Source organism: Myotis lucifugus, unplaced genomic scaffold, assembly GCF_000147115.1.
Source record: "Myotis lucifugus unplaced genomic scaffold, Myoluc2.0 scaffold_4, whole genome shotgun sequence".
Classification (NCBI taxonomy): Eukaryota; Metazoa; Chordata; class Mammalia; order Chiroptera; family Vespertilionidae; genus Myotis; species Myotis lucifugus.
This window is the reverse complement of record NW_005871052.1, coordinates 13,072,210-13,088,746: the sequence shown is the minus strand read 5'-3', so window position 1 is coordinate 13,088,746 and position 16,537 is coordinate 13,072,210. Positions and strand designations below refer to the sequence as shown.

General features: G+C 49.8%; 3 protein-coding genes across 3 annotated transcripts; 1 reads left to right on the top strand and 2 right to left on the bottom strand.

Moving 5' to 3' along the window:
- Window positions 1-6: 6 nt before the first annotated feature.
- FOXO4 (forkhead box O4) lies at window positions 7-6,761 on the top strand. Its single transcript, XM_006082897.2, has 3 exons — window positions 7-535; window positions 3,955-5,014; window positions 5,321-6,761. Exons 1-3 carry the CDS (start codon window positions 83-85, stop codon window positions 5,326-5,328), a joined length of 1,521 nt encoding a protein of 506 aa, XP_006082959.1. The 5' UTR covers window positions 7-82; the 3' UTR covers window positions 5,329-6,761.
- Window positions 6,762-7,214: 453 nt separating this feature from the next.
- CUNHXorf65 (chromosome unknown CXorf65 homolog) lies at window positions 7,215-9,229 on the bottom strand. Its single transcript, XM_006082977.1, has 6 exons — window positions 9,205-9,229; window positions 9,000-9,086; window positions 8,664-8,798; window positions 8,279-8,347; window positions 7,760-7,866; window positions 7,215-7,325 (listed from the first exon to the last, which is right to left on the bottom strand). Exons 1-6 carry the CDS (start codon window positions 9,227-9,229, stop codon window positions 7,215-7,217), a joined length of 534 nt encoding a protein of 177 aa, XP_006083039.1.
- Window positions 9,230-10,073: 844 nt separating this feature from the next.
- IL2RG (interleukin 2 receptor subunit gamma) lies at window positions 10,074-13,940 on the bottom strand. Its single transcript, XM_023765063.1, has 8 exons — window positions 13,826-13,940; window positions 13,513-13,651; window positions 12,982-13,163; window positions 12,623-12,762; window positions 11,823-11,985; window positions 11,158-11,263; window positions 10,832-10,901; window positions 10,074-10,495 (listed from the first exon to the last, which is right to left on the bottom strand). The coding sequence occupies exons 1-8, from the start codon at window positions 13,938-13,940 to the stop codon at window positions 10,310-10,312; spliced, it is 1,101 nt and encodes a 366-aa protein (XP_023620831.1). The 3' UTR covers window positions 10,074-10,309.
- Window positions 13,941-16,537: the final 2,597 nt, after the last annotated feature.

Below are 16,537 nucleotides of genomic sequence, written 5' to 3'. Positions count from 1 at the left end.
CCCTGGTGCTCCCCCAGGGGGGAGGCATCGTGAGGGACTGCGCAGCTCTCTGAACGCTGAGCACCAGAGGTCCAGCTCACGTATGGATCCAGAGAATGAGAATTCAGCCACAGAGGCTGCCGCGATCATAGACCTCGATCCCGACTTCGAACCCCAGAGCCGTCCCCGCTCCTGCACCTGGCCCCTTCCCCGACCAGAGCTTGCTACTCAGCCGTCCAAGCCGCCCGAGGTGGATCCAGGTCTGGGAGAGAAGGTACACACGGAGGGGCGCACAGAGCCAATCCTGTTGCCCTCTCGGCTCCCAGAGCCGGCAGGGGGCCCCCAGCCCGGGATCCTGGGGGCTGTCACAGGTCCTCGGAAGGGAGGCTCCCGCCGGAATGCCTGGGGAAACCAGTCATATGCAGAGCTCATCAGCCAGGCCATTGAAAGTGCCCCGGAGAAGCGACTGACACTCGCCCAGATCTATGAGTGGATGGTCCGCACTGTGCCCTACTTCAAGGACAAGGGTGACAGCAACAGCTCAGCAGGATGGAAGGTAACTCTGATCCCTCCCAATACCATCTGCCCCTGGGCCCCCTACCTCCTTACTGCTATTCAGGGACCCCTTTTACTCATCTCCACCCCAGAGATCCATCTTCAATAGTAAACTAGACAAACATTTACTTAGGACATAGTATATGCATGCTCAGAGCTTGATGCTGAAGGATCACAAATGAATAAGACACTGTCTTTGCCCTGGAGAAAATTGAATTCTCTGCTCACTGCTCAACACTCCCAGCACAAGTGTTGGCTTGGGCTGCCCCACACACTTATTCCCACAGAGAAGTCTTTATCCTATGTACTGCAGGAGCTGTGTGGGTTCTCCACATAAACCTAGACTTCCCTCTGTCTCCACCTCCCACCCCAACACCTTTTCTCCCATTCCTGTGGGATTACTTGGATTCCCTACTTGCTTCCCGATACCTCAGGGTAGAGGTTCTGTTCTAGAACTCCTCTACTCAAGAAGAAGGAGTGGAGTTAGCAAAAGGTTAAAAAAAGTGGTATTCATAAGGTAAGGTTGCTGACCTTACCCACTAAGAAAAAAAAGGACTGTGAACTGCTACCTGTCTCAGTTTACCTGGTAATGCCAAGAAATTCTCCCTAGTAAGGGGCTATCCAAGTTTGGGGGGAGAGTTGAGTCATGAAGAAAAAAAAGAGAGATAGGGCTGTGACTTTAGAGCACAAGATCAGCCATTCCTTTGGCTTTCCATGAAGAAACTGTGAGGAAAGATCTCAGTAGATGCTCTGAAAACTTGTCTTGAGAAATATGGGGCTCTAATCACAAAATCAGGGAGCTTCAACCTCTATTAATGTCTTGTACGCCCATAGGTGGTAAGGTCAGCATACAAGGAAGTACAAAGAGTCTTCCCCTAGGTATAAGAGATTGAGGGATCAGATCTGCAGTGGCCCTAGGGGTTGAGTAGAACAGAAAATGGGACAGCTGAGACCCTTGGCACTAGTTCTGGGTAGACTGCCACACCACAGCCTCAGCTCATAAAGAGCTCCCCTCCTTGGACCCAGCCTACACAGCTGTTTTTCTTTTCCCTTAGGTTCATTTTTCAGGGTAGAAGAAATAACCATGAGTTGTCAGTTATGCTGTGGGAGTGTAGTCCCTCCTTGTAATTTACACTTGTACAGGCCTTTTAGTTTACAAAATGGTTTTTAAATTTTTTATTTTATTAATCTTCACAACAATTCTGAGATTCCACATTTCACGTATTAGGAAACTAAGGTTTAGAAAGATTTGGAAATTCCCTAATATCAGTAGAATAAGGTCTTGAACTCAGGTCTAACTCTAAATCATATGTTCTTGCTGCTAGTCCATGCTGCCAAATTCTCTTCATTGCAATGATGGCAAAGCCAAATCACACTGAGCCTGGGGCCTCAAGTCCCCAGTCCCCACCTCCACCCCTACTCCTTGTGCATGAACTTGCTTAACTGATGACTTGCCCAGGTTACTACCACCCCACCAGGGGGCGGCACCCACTTAGAACAAGAAAACTTAGTTTAGGTGGCTTGGGGAGCAATTAACAGTCACCCCCTTCCAACAGGTAAGAATTATAGGCTCTTAGGGAGCTGATCTCCCTGGGTAGGCAGCTGTACGATACGATGTACTAGTTCCAAGACCTAAAGAAGAGGGGATGAAGAATTGGGTCTCATGGGTATGTAGTAGGGAAAGGAAAGGGCCTTCTCAGTAGACCCAGAGTTAGAGGCTGAAATGAGAAATCATGGTGCCACAAGTCACTCAGTTACTAAGAGCCCAGTTTGGATGGACAAGTGTGGTTTCTGGAAGGAACTAAGAGTGTGAACGTAGCCAGAGTAGTTGAAGTGGCATTACTGTAAGGTCTTAGGGAGACAAGAAGTTTTTTAGCTGGATAGCCCTGGAACAAGAAACTACTTAAGCATCTTTCTCCAGGCAAAGGGTCTCCTTACCTAGAGGAGTCTGAAACACATGAAGTAATTTCTCACTAGTCTCAGCCTCCTAGTTGCTCCAAGCCCTTCTGGGCTTCTCCTGAGTTTCTAAATACCGAAGAGCTTCATGTGGGAGGTCAAATCCCCCTAAGGGTGGAGATCTTAATATACAAATTCCTGAGGAGAAGTAAGGGGAAAGAGAAGGGAGGTTGGGGGAGCACAAAAGGATGGCTTAACCAGCCTAGGGCAACCAGTAGAAATAAACTGCTCTAGGGGCTCAAGAATCTGCCAATCTCCATTCCCTGGGATCCTGGGGAGGAAAAAAAAAACTTATCTCTAGCGGAATATCAGCAGAGAGAGAGAAAGGAAGAACACATAGCTTCTAATAATCAAGGCACTGAACAACCAACAGAGCCTTAAGGGGAGCTTTGCCATCACCTGGGGGCCACAGATCAGGCAAGAAATAATTGATTCTGTACCAGGAGGCTGAGTATGTACTGGGAGCTTGGCACTGGAGGGGAGGGGCACTACTGGGGGGTGCTGCCTGACTAGATGACATGATCTGTGTCCTGGGCGCTTACACTTTATGAGACTAATTCTGTGAAACTGTAAAGAACACAATTGGTTAAAATTATGTGGAAGAGATTTAAAATACTCTGCAAGAAATTGAGCTGCAGAAGTCAAGCAGCTACTTTATAAAAGAGAGGAGACTTAAGCTTGGTCTGGATGAACCAGTAAAATTTAGAGGGGAGCTCTTTCCCAGGACAAGGAGGGAAGGAGAGAGGAGTGTATCTTGTGTATTTGAAGCACAGTGAGAAGCATGGCCCAAATGTAGTTGGGTGTGTGTGTGTGTGTGTGAATTGGGAGAAATCAGAAACAAGGAATCTTCAAATCCTCTGGAGAGCTGGGGCCCAAATGCCCCCGTGGGGAGTGGAGCGCCCACTGTGCTGAGATTCCAGCCCCTTAGCCTGCTGAGAGAACTGGCTCAGAACAGGGTGGGTCAGTCCTGGGCTGATGTTGCGCCACTATCCTGTAAACTCCACCCAAGCCTGCACTCAAGGAAAGGGGTGGAGCTGTGGAATGCTCTTTCCCATGTGAGCCTAGTTCTTGCTGAACCAGGAGTGTGTCTCCCTGGTTCCCTCCAGCCCCAGACAGCCCCCCCCCCCGCCCCCGCTCCAGAGACTTGAGAGGAGTTTAATGCTCTGAGCTTTTCTAGGGTGGGTGCCCTGCCCTCTGCAGTAGGTTGTTAATCAGCTTGTCTCTGGTGCCCCTGTGCAGAGACGTCTGGAGCTGAGGCTGAGCAGCTTGTCTTCTGGGTGGGAACCGTGTGTGGTCTCCTCCCCAACCCCCACCCCTATCTTTGCCTGTTCTTCCCCTGTATTTGACTAGCTTTGAGTCTCCGTGTGCAGCTGTGTCCCAGCATCCATTTAGACTGGACTGTGGGCCACTGACCTCCCCTATACACCACTCATACCCCTTTCCTGCTGCCTCTGCCCTCTCCAGAACTCAATCCGCCACAACCTGTCCCTGCACAGCAAGTTCATCAAGGTTCACAATGAGGCTACTGGCAAGAGCTCTTGGTGGATGCTGAACCCCGAGGGGGGCAAGAGCGGCAAGGCACCCCGCCGCAGGGCAGCCTCCATGGATAGCAGCAGCAAGCTGCTCCGGGGCCGCAGCAAGGCACCCAAGAAGAAACCAGTTGTGCTGCCAGCTCCACCCGAAGGTGCCACTCCGAAGAGCCCTGTTGGCCACTTTGCCAAGTGGTCAGGCAGCCCTTGCTCTCGAAACCGCGAGGAAGCTGATGTGTGGACCACCTTCCGTCCACGAAGCAGTTCAAACGCTAGCACTGTCAGCACTCGGCTCTCCCCGCTGAGGCCAGAGTCTGAGGTGCTGGCGGGAGAGGAAATGCCAGCCTCAGTCAGCAGCTATGCAGGGGGTGTCCCTCCCACCCTGAAGGAAGATCTAGAGCTGTTAGATGGGCTCAATATAACATCTTCCCATTCCCTGCTATCTCGGAGTAGTCTCTCTGGCTTCTCTTTGCAGCATCCTGGGGTTACCGGCCCCTTACACACATACAGCACCTCCCTCTTCAGCCCAGCAGAGGGGCCCCTGTCAGCAGGAGAAGGGTGCTTCTCAAGCTCCCAGTCTCTGGAGGCCCTGCTCACCTCTGATACACCACCACCCCCTGCCAATGTCCTAATGACCCAGGTAGATCCCATTTTGTCCCAGGCTCCCACACTTCTGTTGTTGGGGGGCATACCTTCCTCCAGTAAGGTAGCCACAGGAGTTGGCCTGTGTCCCAAGCCCCCAGAGGCTCCAGGCCCCAGTAGTCTGATTCCTCCTCTTCCGATGATAGCACCACCTCCAGTCATGGTGGGTGCTCCCGTCCCCAAGACCCTGGGGACTCCTATGCTTACACCCTCTACTGAAGCTACAAGCCAAGCCAGAATGCCTCAGGATCTCGATCTTGATATGTATCTGGAGAACCTGGAGTGTGATATGGATAACATCATCAGTGACCTCATGGATGGGGAAGAGGGACTGGACTTCAACTTCGAGCCAGGTACTGCTCACAACCTATGCCTCCTCCTAGGTGCTGAGCTACTTCCACAATCTGAGCAAGGGGGAGGGAGACTTAGAACAGGGGGTAGGTGGAGCTCCTGGGAAATTGTAGGGAGGATGTCTATTAGAGTGACAGAGTTTGTAGATGGGACTTCCAGGCCCCTCAGCAGTGCTCACCCCTACCACGTAGCACAGGAGTGGTGGGAGATGGGCTGTCTCTGTTTACCTTGGTATGGACCATGATGGTGGAATGTGGTCATGCCTCAGATGAGCCTCTTACCTTGTCCTTCATTTCTTCTTCCCACAGATCCCTGAGCCATTGCTGGAAGCTTTGTCCCCTGCTTCAGAGGTGGAGCCAGGGGTGACCATATCCACGTTTTACCCTTGGACCCACGCTGGGAATTTGGGACCCTGCTTTAGAACTAGGGTGGGGTCTATTCACACAGGTGTTGAGGAAGTTATAAAGATAAAGCTGCCCCATATGGGAACTATGGGGGGAGGGAAAGGGAGGGGGTTTATTCTCACTGTGCCAATTAGCGGGTAAGGCGCCTTCTTGGGAGCCATCCTTGGCTCCCCCTATCCCCACCCCCTAGGTTTTGTAGCAGGGGCGGGCTATGCTGTTGGAAATGTGAAGTCACCAGTGGCCTTACCCCTGCCTTTGGGAGCAGGATTTTTTGTAGCGTCTTATCTGAGCTGGTCCAGGCTAGATTGAGCCTGGGGTTTTTATGCATTGGGGGAGTAGTGGGGACCTGGAAGGGCCAAGGTCTGAGCACTGGAGTGGCTCACCAGGCCAAATGACCCTTGGGAGACTGCAGATAACAGAAAGGCTTTATATAAACTTTAAAGACCTATAAACACAAATATAGAGGTTTTTTAACAGTGGCAAGGTGCTAGTGATGAAGAATGCTTTTTTTTCTTAAGGCTTTGTCATAGTGACATGTTGCAAACACTACAGACATTACTGGGGGAAACATGGGGAAGGGGTACACCAGCAGGAGAGCAGCAGTGGGAAGCAGTACTGAGCAAGGGGAAGCACTCCCATGTGGACCAGGTCTAGAACAAGGTTGGTGCAAAAATAGCTCAGACTTTCCCTAAGGAAAAAGCTAAGCCAGCTCCCCACTCCCACCCCCACCCCACTCCACCCCGTCCCGCATTCTACCACCTTGTGCCTAGGAGTGTGTGGTGTTGGGATGCAGCCACACATTCTCGTGACCCGCTGTAAGTTAGTGCTACAGTGGGAGAGTACATTGAAGGCCTGGAATTTGTTTGTGGCCTGGGAAGGGGGTGGGAGGGGGAAGAGAAGGAGGGAAGGATTTAGGGAGGTAAAGTTAGGCACAGAGACCTCCCTGTTCAAGGCCCCTGACAGCTGTTCCTGCCCTTCTTCCCCTTGCCTGACTACTGGGGTTATGTGGAAGTGTGTGTGGTGGCAGGCAGGAGGAGGGGTGGAACAGGGAAGGGGGAGCTAGGGAGCTTGGCTGAGGGTCTGGGAAATGAGTGGGGATGGAGGGGAATGTGGATCAGGTTTACTACCACCTGCCAGGGAGGCCATCTGGGGCTCCTCCACCCCAGCCCCCAAAGTAGCCCCTCCCCCAGTCCCCTTTGCATTGTTCCCTCCCCCACCCCTGCTGTGGGTTCCCATCATTTCCTGTGTCAGCGCCTGGCCTACCCAGATTGTATCATGTGCTAGATTGGAGTGGGGAAGTGTGTCAAATCAATAAATGAATAAATTCAATAAATGACTATGACCAGCTCTGGTTTCTGCTGCCTTGTTGCCCCCCCTCAGACAAGGGAGAGGGAGAGGGGAAAGCAATGGTTTGGGGACTGTCCAGAAGCTGAGAGGTGGGGGTGGGGGAATTTCGGCTGGGGGAGAGGGTGGGGCTGGGGGAGGGGGAAGGGAAGTGGCCCGTCAGCCATCTAACCCGAACAGGCTGTGATAGGTGTCCTCTGGTAGTCTGGCTGAGAAAGACCCCACCCCCTCCTCTGTCCCACTGTCCCTCAAAGGCTCATTGTACTAGACTTCAAAGTCTTTCCTCACCCCCACCCAAGTGCACACCCCAGCCCTCTCCTGCTCACCCTCAGAGCCTCCATGCTGCCTGGGGCATACTTAAGCCTCCCTGCAGATACTGGGAGGAGTCTCTTAAAAAAGGAACCTCACATTAAATTCCAGTAATTTCATACCTAGTGTTTCTGCTCTCACTTGGTCACTTTATTTTTTTAGACTGTTTTCCCTTCTTACTGAGAAAGGCTGCCCTGGTCTTTTGGAATGGACCCTTTCGAGGGAGTTTTCGACTCTTGTCGTCACCTGATTTGGACTGGAAAAAGAAAGGGTCAGTCAGATAAAGTTCGGTTCTCAGAAGGAAATTTTGTACAAACTAGGGCCACAGGCAGGACAAAAGAGGTGGAAGGCAGGCCTTGGGCATCGATGTGGGATTTGGAAAGGAAATTTAGCCCTAGCTGGTTTGGATCAGTGGATAGAGCGTTGGCCTACAGACTGAAGGGTCCCAGGTTCAATCCCAGTCAAGGGCACATGCCCTGGCTGTGGGCTAGGTCCCCAGTGGGGGGCGTGCAGGAGCAGCCAATCAATGATTCTCTCCCATCATTGATGTTTCTCTCCCTCTCCCTTCCTCCCTGAAATAAATAGAAATATATTTTTTAAAAAATTATTCCAGAGGACCATGGTGGAGGAGCCTTGTTGGCTGGTGGGGATAGGGGGGTGCTGGGACAGACCAGATATGGGGAGTCTTACTGGAAGGTTCACAGAAGAATCAATTTTAACGGCTTTCTTGGCTTCTTGGAGTCTAAGCATTTTCAGTCTGCTCTTCTCCAGCATGTCACATTGTGTGCGCAAGGCGTCTAGAAACCAGGAAAAGGCACCTCTACCTCTGAGGACTAGAGACCTTACCTACCCATACCATCCCTCCCATCATTCAAATGATCATTTGGAGCAACCCAGCCTAAAGTTAGTCTGAAGAGTGACCTGAAGGTGCCTAAGCTCCAAGAGAAAAGGATGAAGGGAAAGATAGAAATGATGGGTGGTGATAGGGAGATATACTGAGAAGAAGGCTGAGAAATGGGGAGAAGGGTGAATGACACATGCACACTCCACCTGGTTTGAGCTAAGCATCCCTTGTAAAGTGGACCTAGACCCTATTCCCCTTTTCCTGTGATCCTACTTGCTGCATGACACCAGTCCCACCCTATATTCTCCATCACCAGCTATGTGCAGTACTCTCCAAGTTCCTCCTTTCTTCATCATGCTTCTTACCAAGTAGTGTGTGGTCTGGATTCTTCAGGAGGGGCACAAAAGCTAGGTAGGCATTCGCAAGTTGGGTTCCTGTGAATACAGCAGTGTGCTATCCCCAGTCTCTGTCACCCAGTCTCCACCCTTCCAAAGCCCAAGATTTTAGGACCCTAGAACTCAATACTACTTGAGCTGGTTTACCTTATTTCCTCCCCTCAGATCCATCCCTAGGATAACGTGGGGGGTATGATATGTGTGAACCTAACCTATTGTCACAGGCAGTGCCCGTCTTAGGCTGATTAGAGATAGTCAATTGGATCTGGTTGAGGGCATCCTATTTTAAGGACAAGTTCTACAATCCATCCTGAGGGCCTTGTTCTATCTCTGGGGAATGCTCCCAAGCCTCTACCTGGTGTCCCACGTGCCACCTTACAAATGTAGTAGGTGTTTCGAGCTGTAAGGAATTTGTTGGCATAGTCTCCAGGGATCTTCATCAGGAAAAACAACTTCATTGTTCCCGTTTCATCACACAAATCAATGGTTTCTGGAGGGAGGCCAGAGGGGTAATTGGGGCAGCTCAGGAAGTAGAGTAAGGGCAAAAGGGGCCAATGATCCCATCCAAAATGGGCTGGAGGAAGCTGTAGGGATTCAAGGAGCTCTCTTCTTGCCAGAAGGAGGACTTGGAGGCTAGAGATGACTGCTACTTCTGACCCTTGGCCATTAGACCCCTTCCCAAACTCCTCACCTGTTTTAGGCAACCCCACTTTATTGCGGGTGTAATGCAGCAACCGGTGGACAGCACAATTGATATTGGCAATAAAATGCTGATTATCTAAGAAGAAATGGGATGGGGCATGTGACCCTTCTCTAGTTATACGTCTCTGTGATCTCCACTGCCCTCAAACCTTCCCAGCCCTACACACAGACTCCAGCTCCATGATGCCCCTCACCTCCATGTTTGATGTAGATGAACATACTCTCAAGAGCTCACTCTTCAGAGAGAGGCCTGATGAGTCATGAAGATGGAGGGTGTTCTGGAGGCCTTGGGGGATCCATAGGGACAGGGGACAGGGGACAGGGGACAGGGGACTGGAGAGGCAGATGGATTACATTGCCTGAGGAAGCCCAGAACAGGAAGATAGGAGAGAGCTATTGGTAGTTGTGGATAACCAGCATCGCTAGGGGTGGGGCCTGAAGGGTGGGGCCTGAGGGATTATGAGGTCAGAAGTGGTATGTGTGGCAGAAGGTGGAGTAAGGATAAGGGGAGAAGAACCTGGGTGAGGTCTGTAGAAGATTTATTGGGAATGGAGGCAACATGGTAAATCTAACTCTAAATGGGACCCCAGAAGGATAACCTTAGAGAAAAGTTAAGTTTCTGGAAAAGTGCTTTTTCTAAATAATTTGTGGTACAACTGCTTCCACAGCAGGAGTCTACTACTCCTTTTCCCTACCCTCAGCACCATGTCCCCATCCTTACTATACCTCATGTTTCCCCTGTCCCCTGCCCCAACAACACAGTCTCGATGATTATCAACAGAAACTTTATTTATCATTGATTCAGGAACAACTGAAGGGTAGATGGAGAGAGAGAGAGGTTGGGAGGGAGAAAGAATTCTAGGAAGAGGAATTCTGGATCGAGGGAGATGACAAACATGTACAGGGCAAATGAGCAATTCCTTTTTAAATATATTTTTAATTGATTTCATAGAGGAAAGGAGAGAGGGATAAAAACATTAATATTGAGAAAGAATCATTGATGGGTTGCCTCCTGCACGTCCCCTACTGGGGATCCAGCCCACAATCCATGCTTGTGCCCTGACCAGAATCGAAGCTTGATCTCCTGGGTCATAGGTCGATGCTCAACCACTGAACCACACCAGTTGGGCAAAGGGAAAATTCTTAAAGAGGAGATATTAAATGAGGGGGCAGTTATAGGGGACACACAATTCGAAATCAGCCACAGTTGGGGCAGGGGGAACATTGGGCTCAGGCTGGTTGGATGAGGGGAAGTTAGTACAATTTAGGGCTACAGGACCCTGGGGTTCTGTCAGGGTATCAGGGCTCAGGTTTCAGGGTGTAACATGGGGGAGCCCCGTAGGGGCTATGGTGGCTGCAAGGGGAGCCCCCAGGCCCCTCCCCTAGAGCAACGCCCTTTGGAGGAATTTCACTGACGTGGCAGAGCCTTTCGCTGTAGTCTGGCTGCAGGCTCTCCGCCAGTCCCTTAGACACACCACTCCAGGCCTAAAGACAGATATCTCCAGGTCAGGGGTCAATTAGGAGCAGGAAGTAAAAGACCCAGGCTCTGTGCCAAGGGAACTCTCACGTATGCACCACTATGATTAAGGAAGGGACACACAGACTCCTGGGCTCCCAATACCACTGTTTCCATACGCCTCAACCAATCTATAATCAGTTCTTCTGTGTGTCTCTCTCCATCTGCCCCATCCCCCAATTGGTTGGCCACATCCTGACAGTTAGTGCAAGGCCCCCTCTCCTCCCCTCTGCCCTCCATACTTTGTCTTGCTGCAGGAAGTGGGCAGTTGACAGACTGCAGTCTGCCTATCACCATGTTCTCACCGAAAAGTTCCCGTGGTATTCCGTAACCAGATCCTCTAGGCTCTTGAGGGTAGGAATTCGGGGCATGGTCCTGGGGTAGGGGGAGAAAGAGGGAGCAGGAGCACATTAGTGTTGCTCTTTTATTACCCTTTTCTCCCAATTCTGCCATATGGAATAAAGAGATTCTCTGTTCTCCGTGCCTGCAGCTTCCTTCCATCACCATGCCCACTTGGGTGACCCCTCATTCCTTACTGTCCTGCCTTCTTCTTCTATAGACCTTGTAATAAGCCTCTTCTACTATTCCCAGCCACCCCCACCTTTTTTTTCTGGGATTCCAGAAGTCTCACCGTTCCAGCCAGCAGTACACACAGATGAGGCTAATAATCAATCCCATGGAGCCAAGGGGGATGAGCACGGCTTCCAGTGCAAACAATGATGGGGGCTCTATGGATTCTATGGAGAAGAGGAGAGGAACAGGGCCCTAATACTTGTCACGCCCCTACATGCCAACATTGGTGGAGCCCCAACTAGGTGCCAGGCACTGTGCTAGACACTTTCTGTATAATTAATCCTCACAACTTCTGAGAGGGGGGACCAATTAGTATCTCCATTTTATAGACAAGGAAAGACAATGGAAGAGGTTAGTGATGTGCCCAAAATCAAAGAGGCAGTAAGTGGCAGAGGCAAGTTTAAACCCAAGATTTGGCTGGTCCCAAAGCCATCTTCACTATGCAGCCTTCCTGGGAATGCTGTAGGGATAGTTTATACATTCTATCTCCCCTTTGAGCACTCCTTGGCCTCCATCTCAATCCATCCCTCTAGTCTAACAACACATCGACCCAACACTACACAGACAAACCCTGCTTCCTGGGGGTTGGGGTTGAACAGTGAGGGGAGATGGACCACCAAATTTGGGAGCTTACAGATAGGGAGGTAGAGCAAAAGACAGTGGTGCTAAAAAGGTTGGGGTGCTGGACTCATGGGTCAGGGTGAGGCATTAGGTCCATCTTACCCTTTGAAGTATGGCTGCCCCAGTGGATCGGGTGGCTCCATTCACTCCAATGCTGAGCACTTCCACAGAGTGGGTTATGGCGACTCCGAACACGAAACGTGTAGAGTTTCCGCCCATCCACACTAGGCAAGGAGAAGCTACGTCTTTGGTCCACTGACTGTTCCTTGGGGAGAAAGAGGGTGAGGGGAAGATGGGTGTCTATAAAAGAAGGGAAAATTAAAACTGCTACCCTCTCCCAGCTGGTGTGGCTCAGTGGTTGAGTGTCAACCTATGAACCAAGAGGTCACCGGTTTGATTCCTGGTCAGGGCACATGCCCTGGTTGCAGGCTCGAATTCCAGTAGGGAGCATGCAGGAGGCAGCCAATTGATGTTTCTATCTCTCTATCCCTCTCCATTCCTCTCTCTCTAAAAAACAAACAAACAATAAAAACATATATTTTTTAAAACTGCTGTCCCTCCCCCCCCCCCCGTCATCTTCTGGTTCTTCCCAGTCCCTCCCTCCTCTCTTGACTATTCAAGCTACACTGCCCCCTTCACTGACTAGAATCTAATGCCTCTCTCCAGATCCCCTTAAAGGCTTCCTTTGGTTTACTTGTCTGTCAGAAAGAGTACAGGAAGGGAAACCCTAATGAAAACTCACTGGTGATAATAGGGAAAGGATTTGGAGGAAGGCAAAGGGTGGGCAGAGGAACTGGAAGGCAGAGAACAGGAGCTTGAGATCAAGCCCTCCTGTTTGGCTGACTGAGTCTATCCCCACTTGCGTGGTCTTAGCTGCTACGTTCATATCCCCAGTCACTCACAGTCCAGCTGTGGTCCCGGTCACTCCTGTACTGCACCAGGTGCTCCAAACAGTGGTCCAAGTATGTGTTGCTCCACCTCAGTTCTATCTGGGATTCACTCAGGTTGTGAAGTGTTAGGTTCTTCGGAGCCCAGGGAATCACTGGAGATATGTGTGTGAGTGTGGTCATTCCCCTGGCCTAGACAAGTCAGGATCCTGAAGGTAGTGCTACTGATCCCTCCTCCCTTCCCCATCCCAAACCCTCACCTCTTCCTTTCTGAGCGGGTACCTTTATGGTGAAAGAACACCGCTAAAGAACACCGCTCCATATACTCCAATGTCCCACAATATCCCTGGACTCTTGAGCCATTTGCAAATTACCCAGATCCTGCAGTCTTAGCTCCTTTTTGGTCTTCCTCCTAGGTTCCTGTGGGTCCTGGAGCTGGACAAAGAATGTTTGGTAGAGATTGATTTCCTCTTTTCCCAACCAACAGCCAGAAGTGATCTCTGAAGAGTATAGATAGTGGCCACACTCCTGGATGTTATGACCAGAGTTCTTATACCTAGAGAAGGGTTGGAAGGAAGAAGAATGGTGGGGTAAATTTGGATACTACAGACATCCACAGCCCAGCCTCCTCCTTGATCTCAAGCTCCTGTTCTCTGCCTTCCAGTTCCTCTGCCACCCTTTGCCTTCCTCCAAATCCTTTCCCTATCATCACCAGTGAGTTTTCATTAGGGTTTCCCTTCCTGTACTCTTCCTGACAGACAAGTAAACCAAAGGAACTTACCCCATGAGAAAATAGTGGGGAGCCTGGAATGCTGGCTACCCTCTTTCAGGGTTCCCATGCAGTCTCTCACATCTAGCCCACCTCCTCTTCCTCCCCTATGCTATCCCCTCTTTCTTTTTCATACCAATAGTGCAGAGTCAGGTTGGTGGGCTGAGGCTCAGAGCTGCTGTTCCAAGTGCAATTTATATACTCGACATTGAATACAAAACACTGAACCTCTAGGTTGGGGAGAAAATGAAGTGGGAGAGGGAAAGAGAAGAAATGATGGTCAGAAGAAGAAACACCATGAGACAGGGAACCCTTCCCCTCCCCTCCCCACAGTGCTCTTAAATTCTGCCTGCATCCTTGTTATGTCCAGTGGCAGGGTCCAGATTTCTGTATGGCCCCTTCCCACAGCCTCCGGTCTCACCAACCCCTTCCAGTCCCAGGTTTCCCACCAGCTGTGATGTCTTCATTTCCAATGGGCTTGAGGACTGTTGGGTTCAGCCCCATCCCCAACAGAGGCAGCTGCAGGAATAAGAGGAATCTGAGTAGCAATGGTCGCTTCAACATGGCACTCTTGCTCTTCGTTCCCTGGGTGTACTGTGTCAGGAACCTGGGCCCCTCACCAACTACCTCTCCCCACCCATACATTTCCTTCTGTCATCGCTTCCGGTGGAAAGAAACTTAGAAACCAGGGCTTTACAGAGGGTGTGGCAAAAGTGTGCTACGACACAGGCTAAATCTTCTGGGAGATTAGGTGTTGATCTAATCTGTAGGTGTAACACCACCCGGCTGTGAAATGGTGTTAAGTGGGCTGTATTTACAATATTGTCACAAACTCAAGAATCCTTAGGCCACCTAAACCCTGGGAAGGATCTTATTACCACCACCACCATTCCCAACCTCCTTCTCATCAAAATCATTTTATCCTATATGGTGGAGGGTCTGAACCTCTTCCCCACCCTATGCCATTCTCCTTCTTTGGCTCAGCTACCCTGAATCTACTGTCAAAGCTCTACTGTCTTGGCTGGATAGAAAATACAGTCTTAACTCCTGTGGGCACGTATATAACTGTCTTTTCTCTGACTAATCCAAACCAGAATATTAATCCTTAGCTACTGGCTGAGCTGGGTCCCTGTAGAGACTGGTGAGGAGGTCTGACTTAGAAGTAGATTCTGGAAATGGGGGAACAATACTAGCTTCAAACTCCTCATCTTCCCCTTAATCTGCTTCCCTTTCTGCGTTCCCTATCTCAGTTAATGGTATCATCACCCTCTCAGTCACCCAGACTTGAAATCACAAAGTCATCTCCAATTCCTCCCTCTCTTACTCTGAAAATCCAATCAACTCTACTTTCCGTGGTGTTTCTCCCAGCAGTGTCCTTTCCATAACCACTGTGCTAAATCAGCCTTTCATTCCCTCTAGTCATGGTTCTTACTAGAATCCACCAACTGGCCTCCCTTTCTAAAGGCCCACTGCTCTCTGCCCTGGCTGGGTAGCTCAGTTGGTTAGAGCATTGTCCTGATATGCCAAGGACAATGTGGGTTCAATCCCCATCATCCCATTGCCAGATTTATCTTCCCGTAAACACAGAACTGATCAGAGAGACTCAGAGAGACTATCTACAAAAATTGTTCATTCAGCAAACATTTATTGAGCCTTTAATATGTGCCAGGCACTGTGCTTATGTTCTAACCCACCCTAATTTTCTGTCTATTAAAATTCCTCAGGGTTAGCTCAAATATTATCTCCTTCAAGCAGAATCTTTCCTCTCCCCAATCAGAATTAGTTTGTCTCACTCTAGCCGGTTTTGCTCAGTGGATAGAGCGCCAGCCTGAGGACTGAAGGGTCCCAGGTTCGATTCTGGTCAAGGGCATGTACCTTGGTTGCAGGCTCCTCCTGGGCCAGGGTCTGGTTGGGGTTCCTGTAGGAGGCAACCAATCGATGTGTTTCTCTCACATCGATGTTTCTCTCTGTCTTCCACTCTCCCTAAAAATCAATGGAAAAAATATCCTCGGGTGAGGATTAAAAAAAAAAAAGAATTAGTTTGCCTCCCCACTGTGATCCAGTAGCATTTTGTTATTTTCACTTATTATATGCTAGTTTTATTTTTATGTATTGTAATTTGTTGCTTTTATTATAGTACTTTTCTCTAAAAGGCAATACCACCATCGAAAGAATATTGGCTCGAGTCAAGAAAAAATCCTAGTCTCAGTTGTTACTCAGTAGCTGTATAATATAGGACATGTGAACTTCAACTCTGAATATCAGCCTCCCCATCCACAAAATGAAGACAGCAATCCCTAACTCATGCAGCTGTGTTTGGATTAAAGGAGATAATATCTAAAAAGCATCTGACAGTAGGTGCCTCTTTCGCTAGAGCAGGGATTATTAACCTGAAATTCATGGACACTTAGGGGATGCATCCATGAGCTTCAGGGAGTGCAAGAATCTCCCTGGAAAGTAACGTTTTGTATGTCTCCATGTTCATTTTACTGGGATAAGGGTCACAGCTTCCATCAGCATCAAAGGGGTTGTGAATCAAAAAGGGTAATAATCTCAGTGCTAGACCATAAAGACCTTAAGGGATTAGATCCGGCCTTTCAGGGGTTTAATGAGTGCTTTCTCAGCATATATAGGTCCTTTGAAGGCGATATTAGTACACCCATTTTTCTGACGCGGAAACGAAGAGTGGTTTGTAAAAGGCATAGTTCCTAACCAATGCCAATACTATCGAGCACCCATTCTAGGCCCAAAACTGAGCGAGGCGCCCGGAAGCCAGCGCCTGTCAGAGCTCCGCAGCGCTGCTGCTCCCCTTTTGACAGGTTCGCATCACTCCGCGCTGGGCTCCGGGACCTTCCGCAGCCGCTGCCCGTGTGAAATGGATCTCAGGCCTGAACACTCCCGGAGCGGAGCTCCGCCTCAAGCCGGCCCGGCCCCGCCCAGCCCCGCCCCGCGGAGGACGGTATTGTCCGAAGGTTTACGGAATATCGAGGAGACGCTCCGTAAATTACGGAGTGGGCGATAGTTTCAAAGCGGAATGACTTTGTAAGCTGAAAAAAAACGCTAAAAAGTACTATAAGGGCTACCATTTCCTTATTGCACTCATAAAGAATTGGCAACAGAAGACTGCAGTGTTTAAAAGAAACCACCAATAATAGTTGTGT

What these genes read in the sequence shown, in the direction of transcription:
- IL2RG (XM_023765063.1), bottom strand. Translation starts at nt 13,940, where the DNA reads ATGTTGAAGCGACCATTGCTACTCAGATTCCTCTTATTCCTGCAGCTG. An exon ending in AAATGAAGACATCACAGCTG is followed by an intron (nt 13,652 to 13,825) that starts GTGGGAAACCTG and finishes CTTCTGACCATC; the next exon opens with ATTTCTTCTCTTTCCCTCTC. An exon ending in GTGTACTGCTGGCTGGAACG is followed by an intron (nt 10,902 to 11,157) that starts GTGAGACTTCTG and finishes CCCCTACCCCAG; the next exon opens with GACCATGCCCCGAATTCCTA.
- CUNHXorf65 (XM_006082977.1), bottom strand. Translation starts at nt 9,229, where the DNA reads ATGTTCATCTACATCAAACATGGAG. An exon ending in AGTGGGGTTGCCTAAAACAG is followed by an intron (nt 8,799 to 8,999) that starts GTGAGGAGTTTG and finishes GCCTCCCTCCAG; the next exon opens with AAACCATTGATTTGTGTGAT. An exon ending in GGTGGCACGTGGGACACCAG is followed by an intron (nt 8,348 to 8,663) that starts GTAGAGGCTTGG and finishes CTGTATTCACAG; the next exon opens with GAACCCAACTTGCGAATGCC.
- FOXO4 (XM_006082897.2), top strand. Translation starts at nt 83, where the DNA reads ATGGATCCAGAGAATGAGAATTCAGCCACAGAGGCTGCCGCGATCATA. An exon ending in ACAGCTCAGCAGGATGGAAG is followed by an intron (nt 536 to 3,954) that starts GTAACTCTGATC and finishes TGCCCTCTCCAG; the next exon opens with AACTCAATCCGCCACAACCT.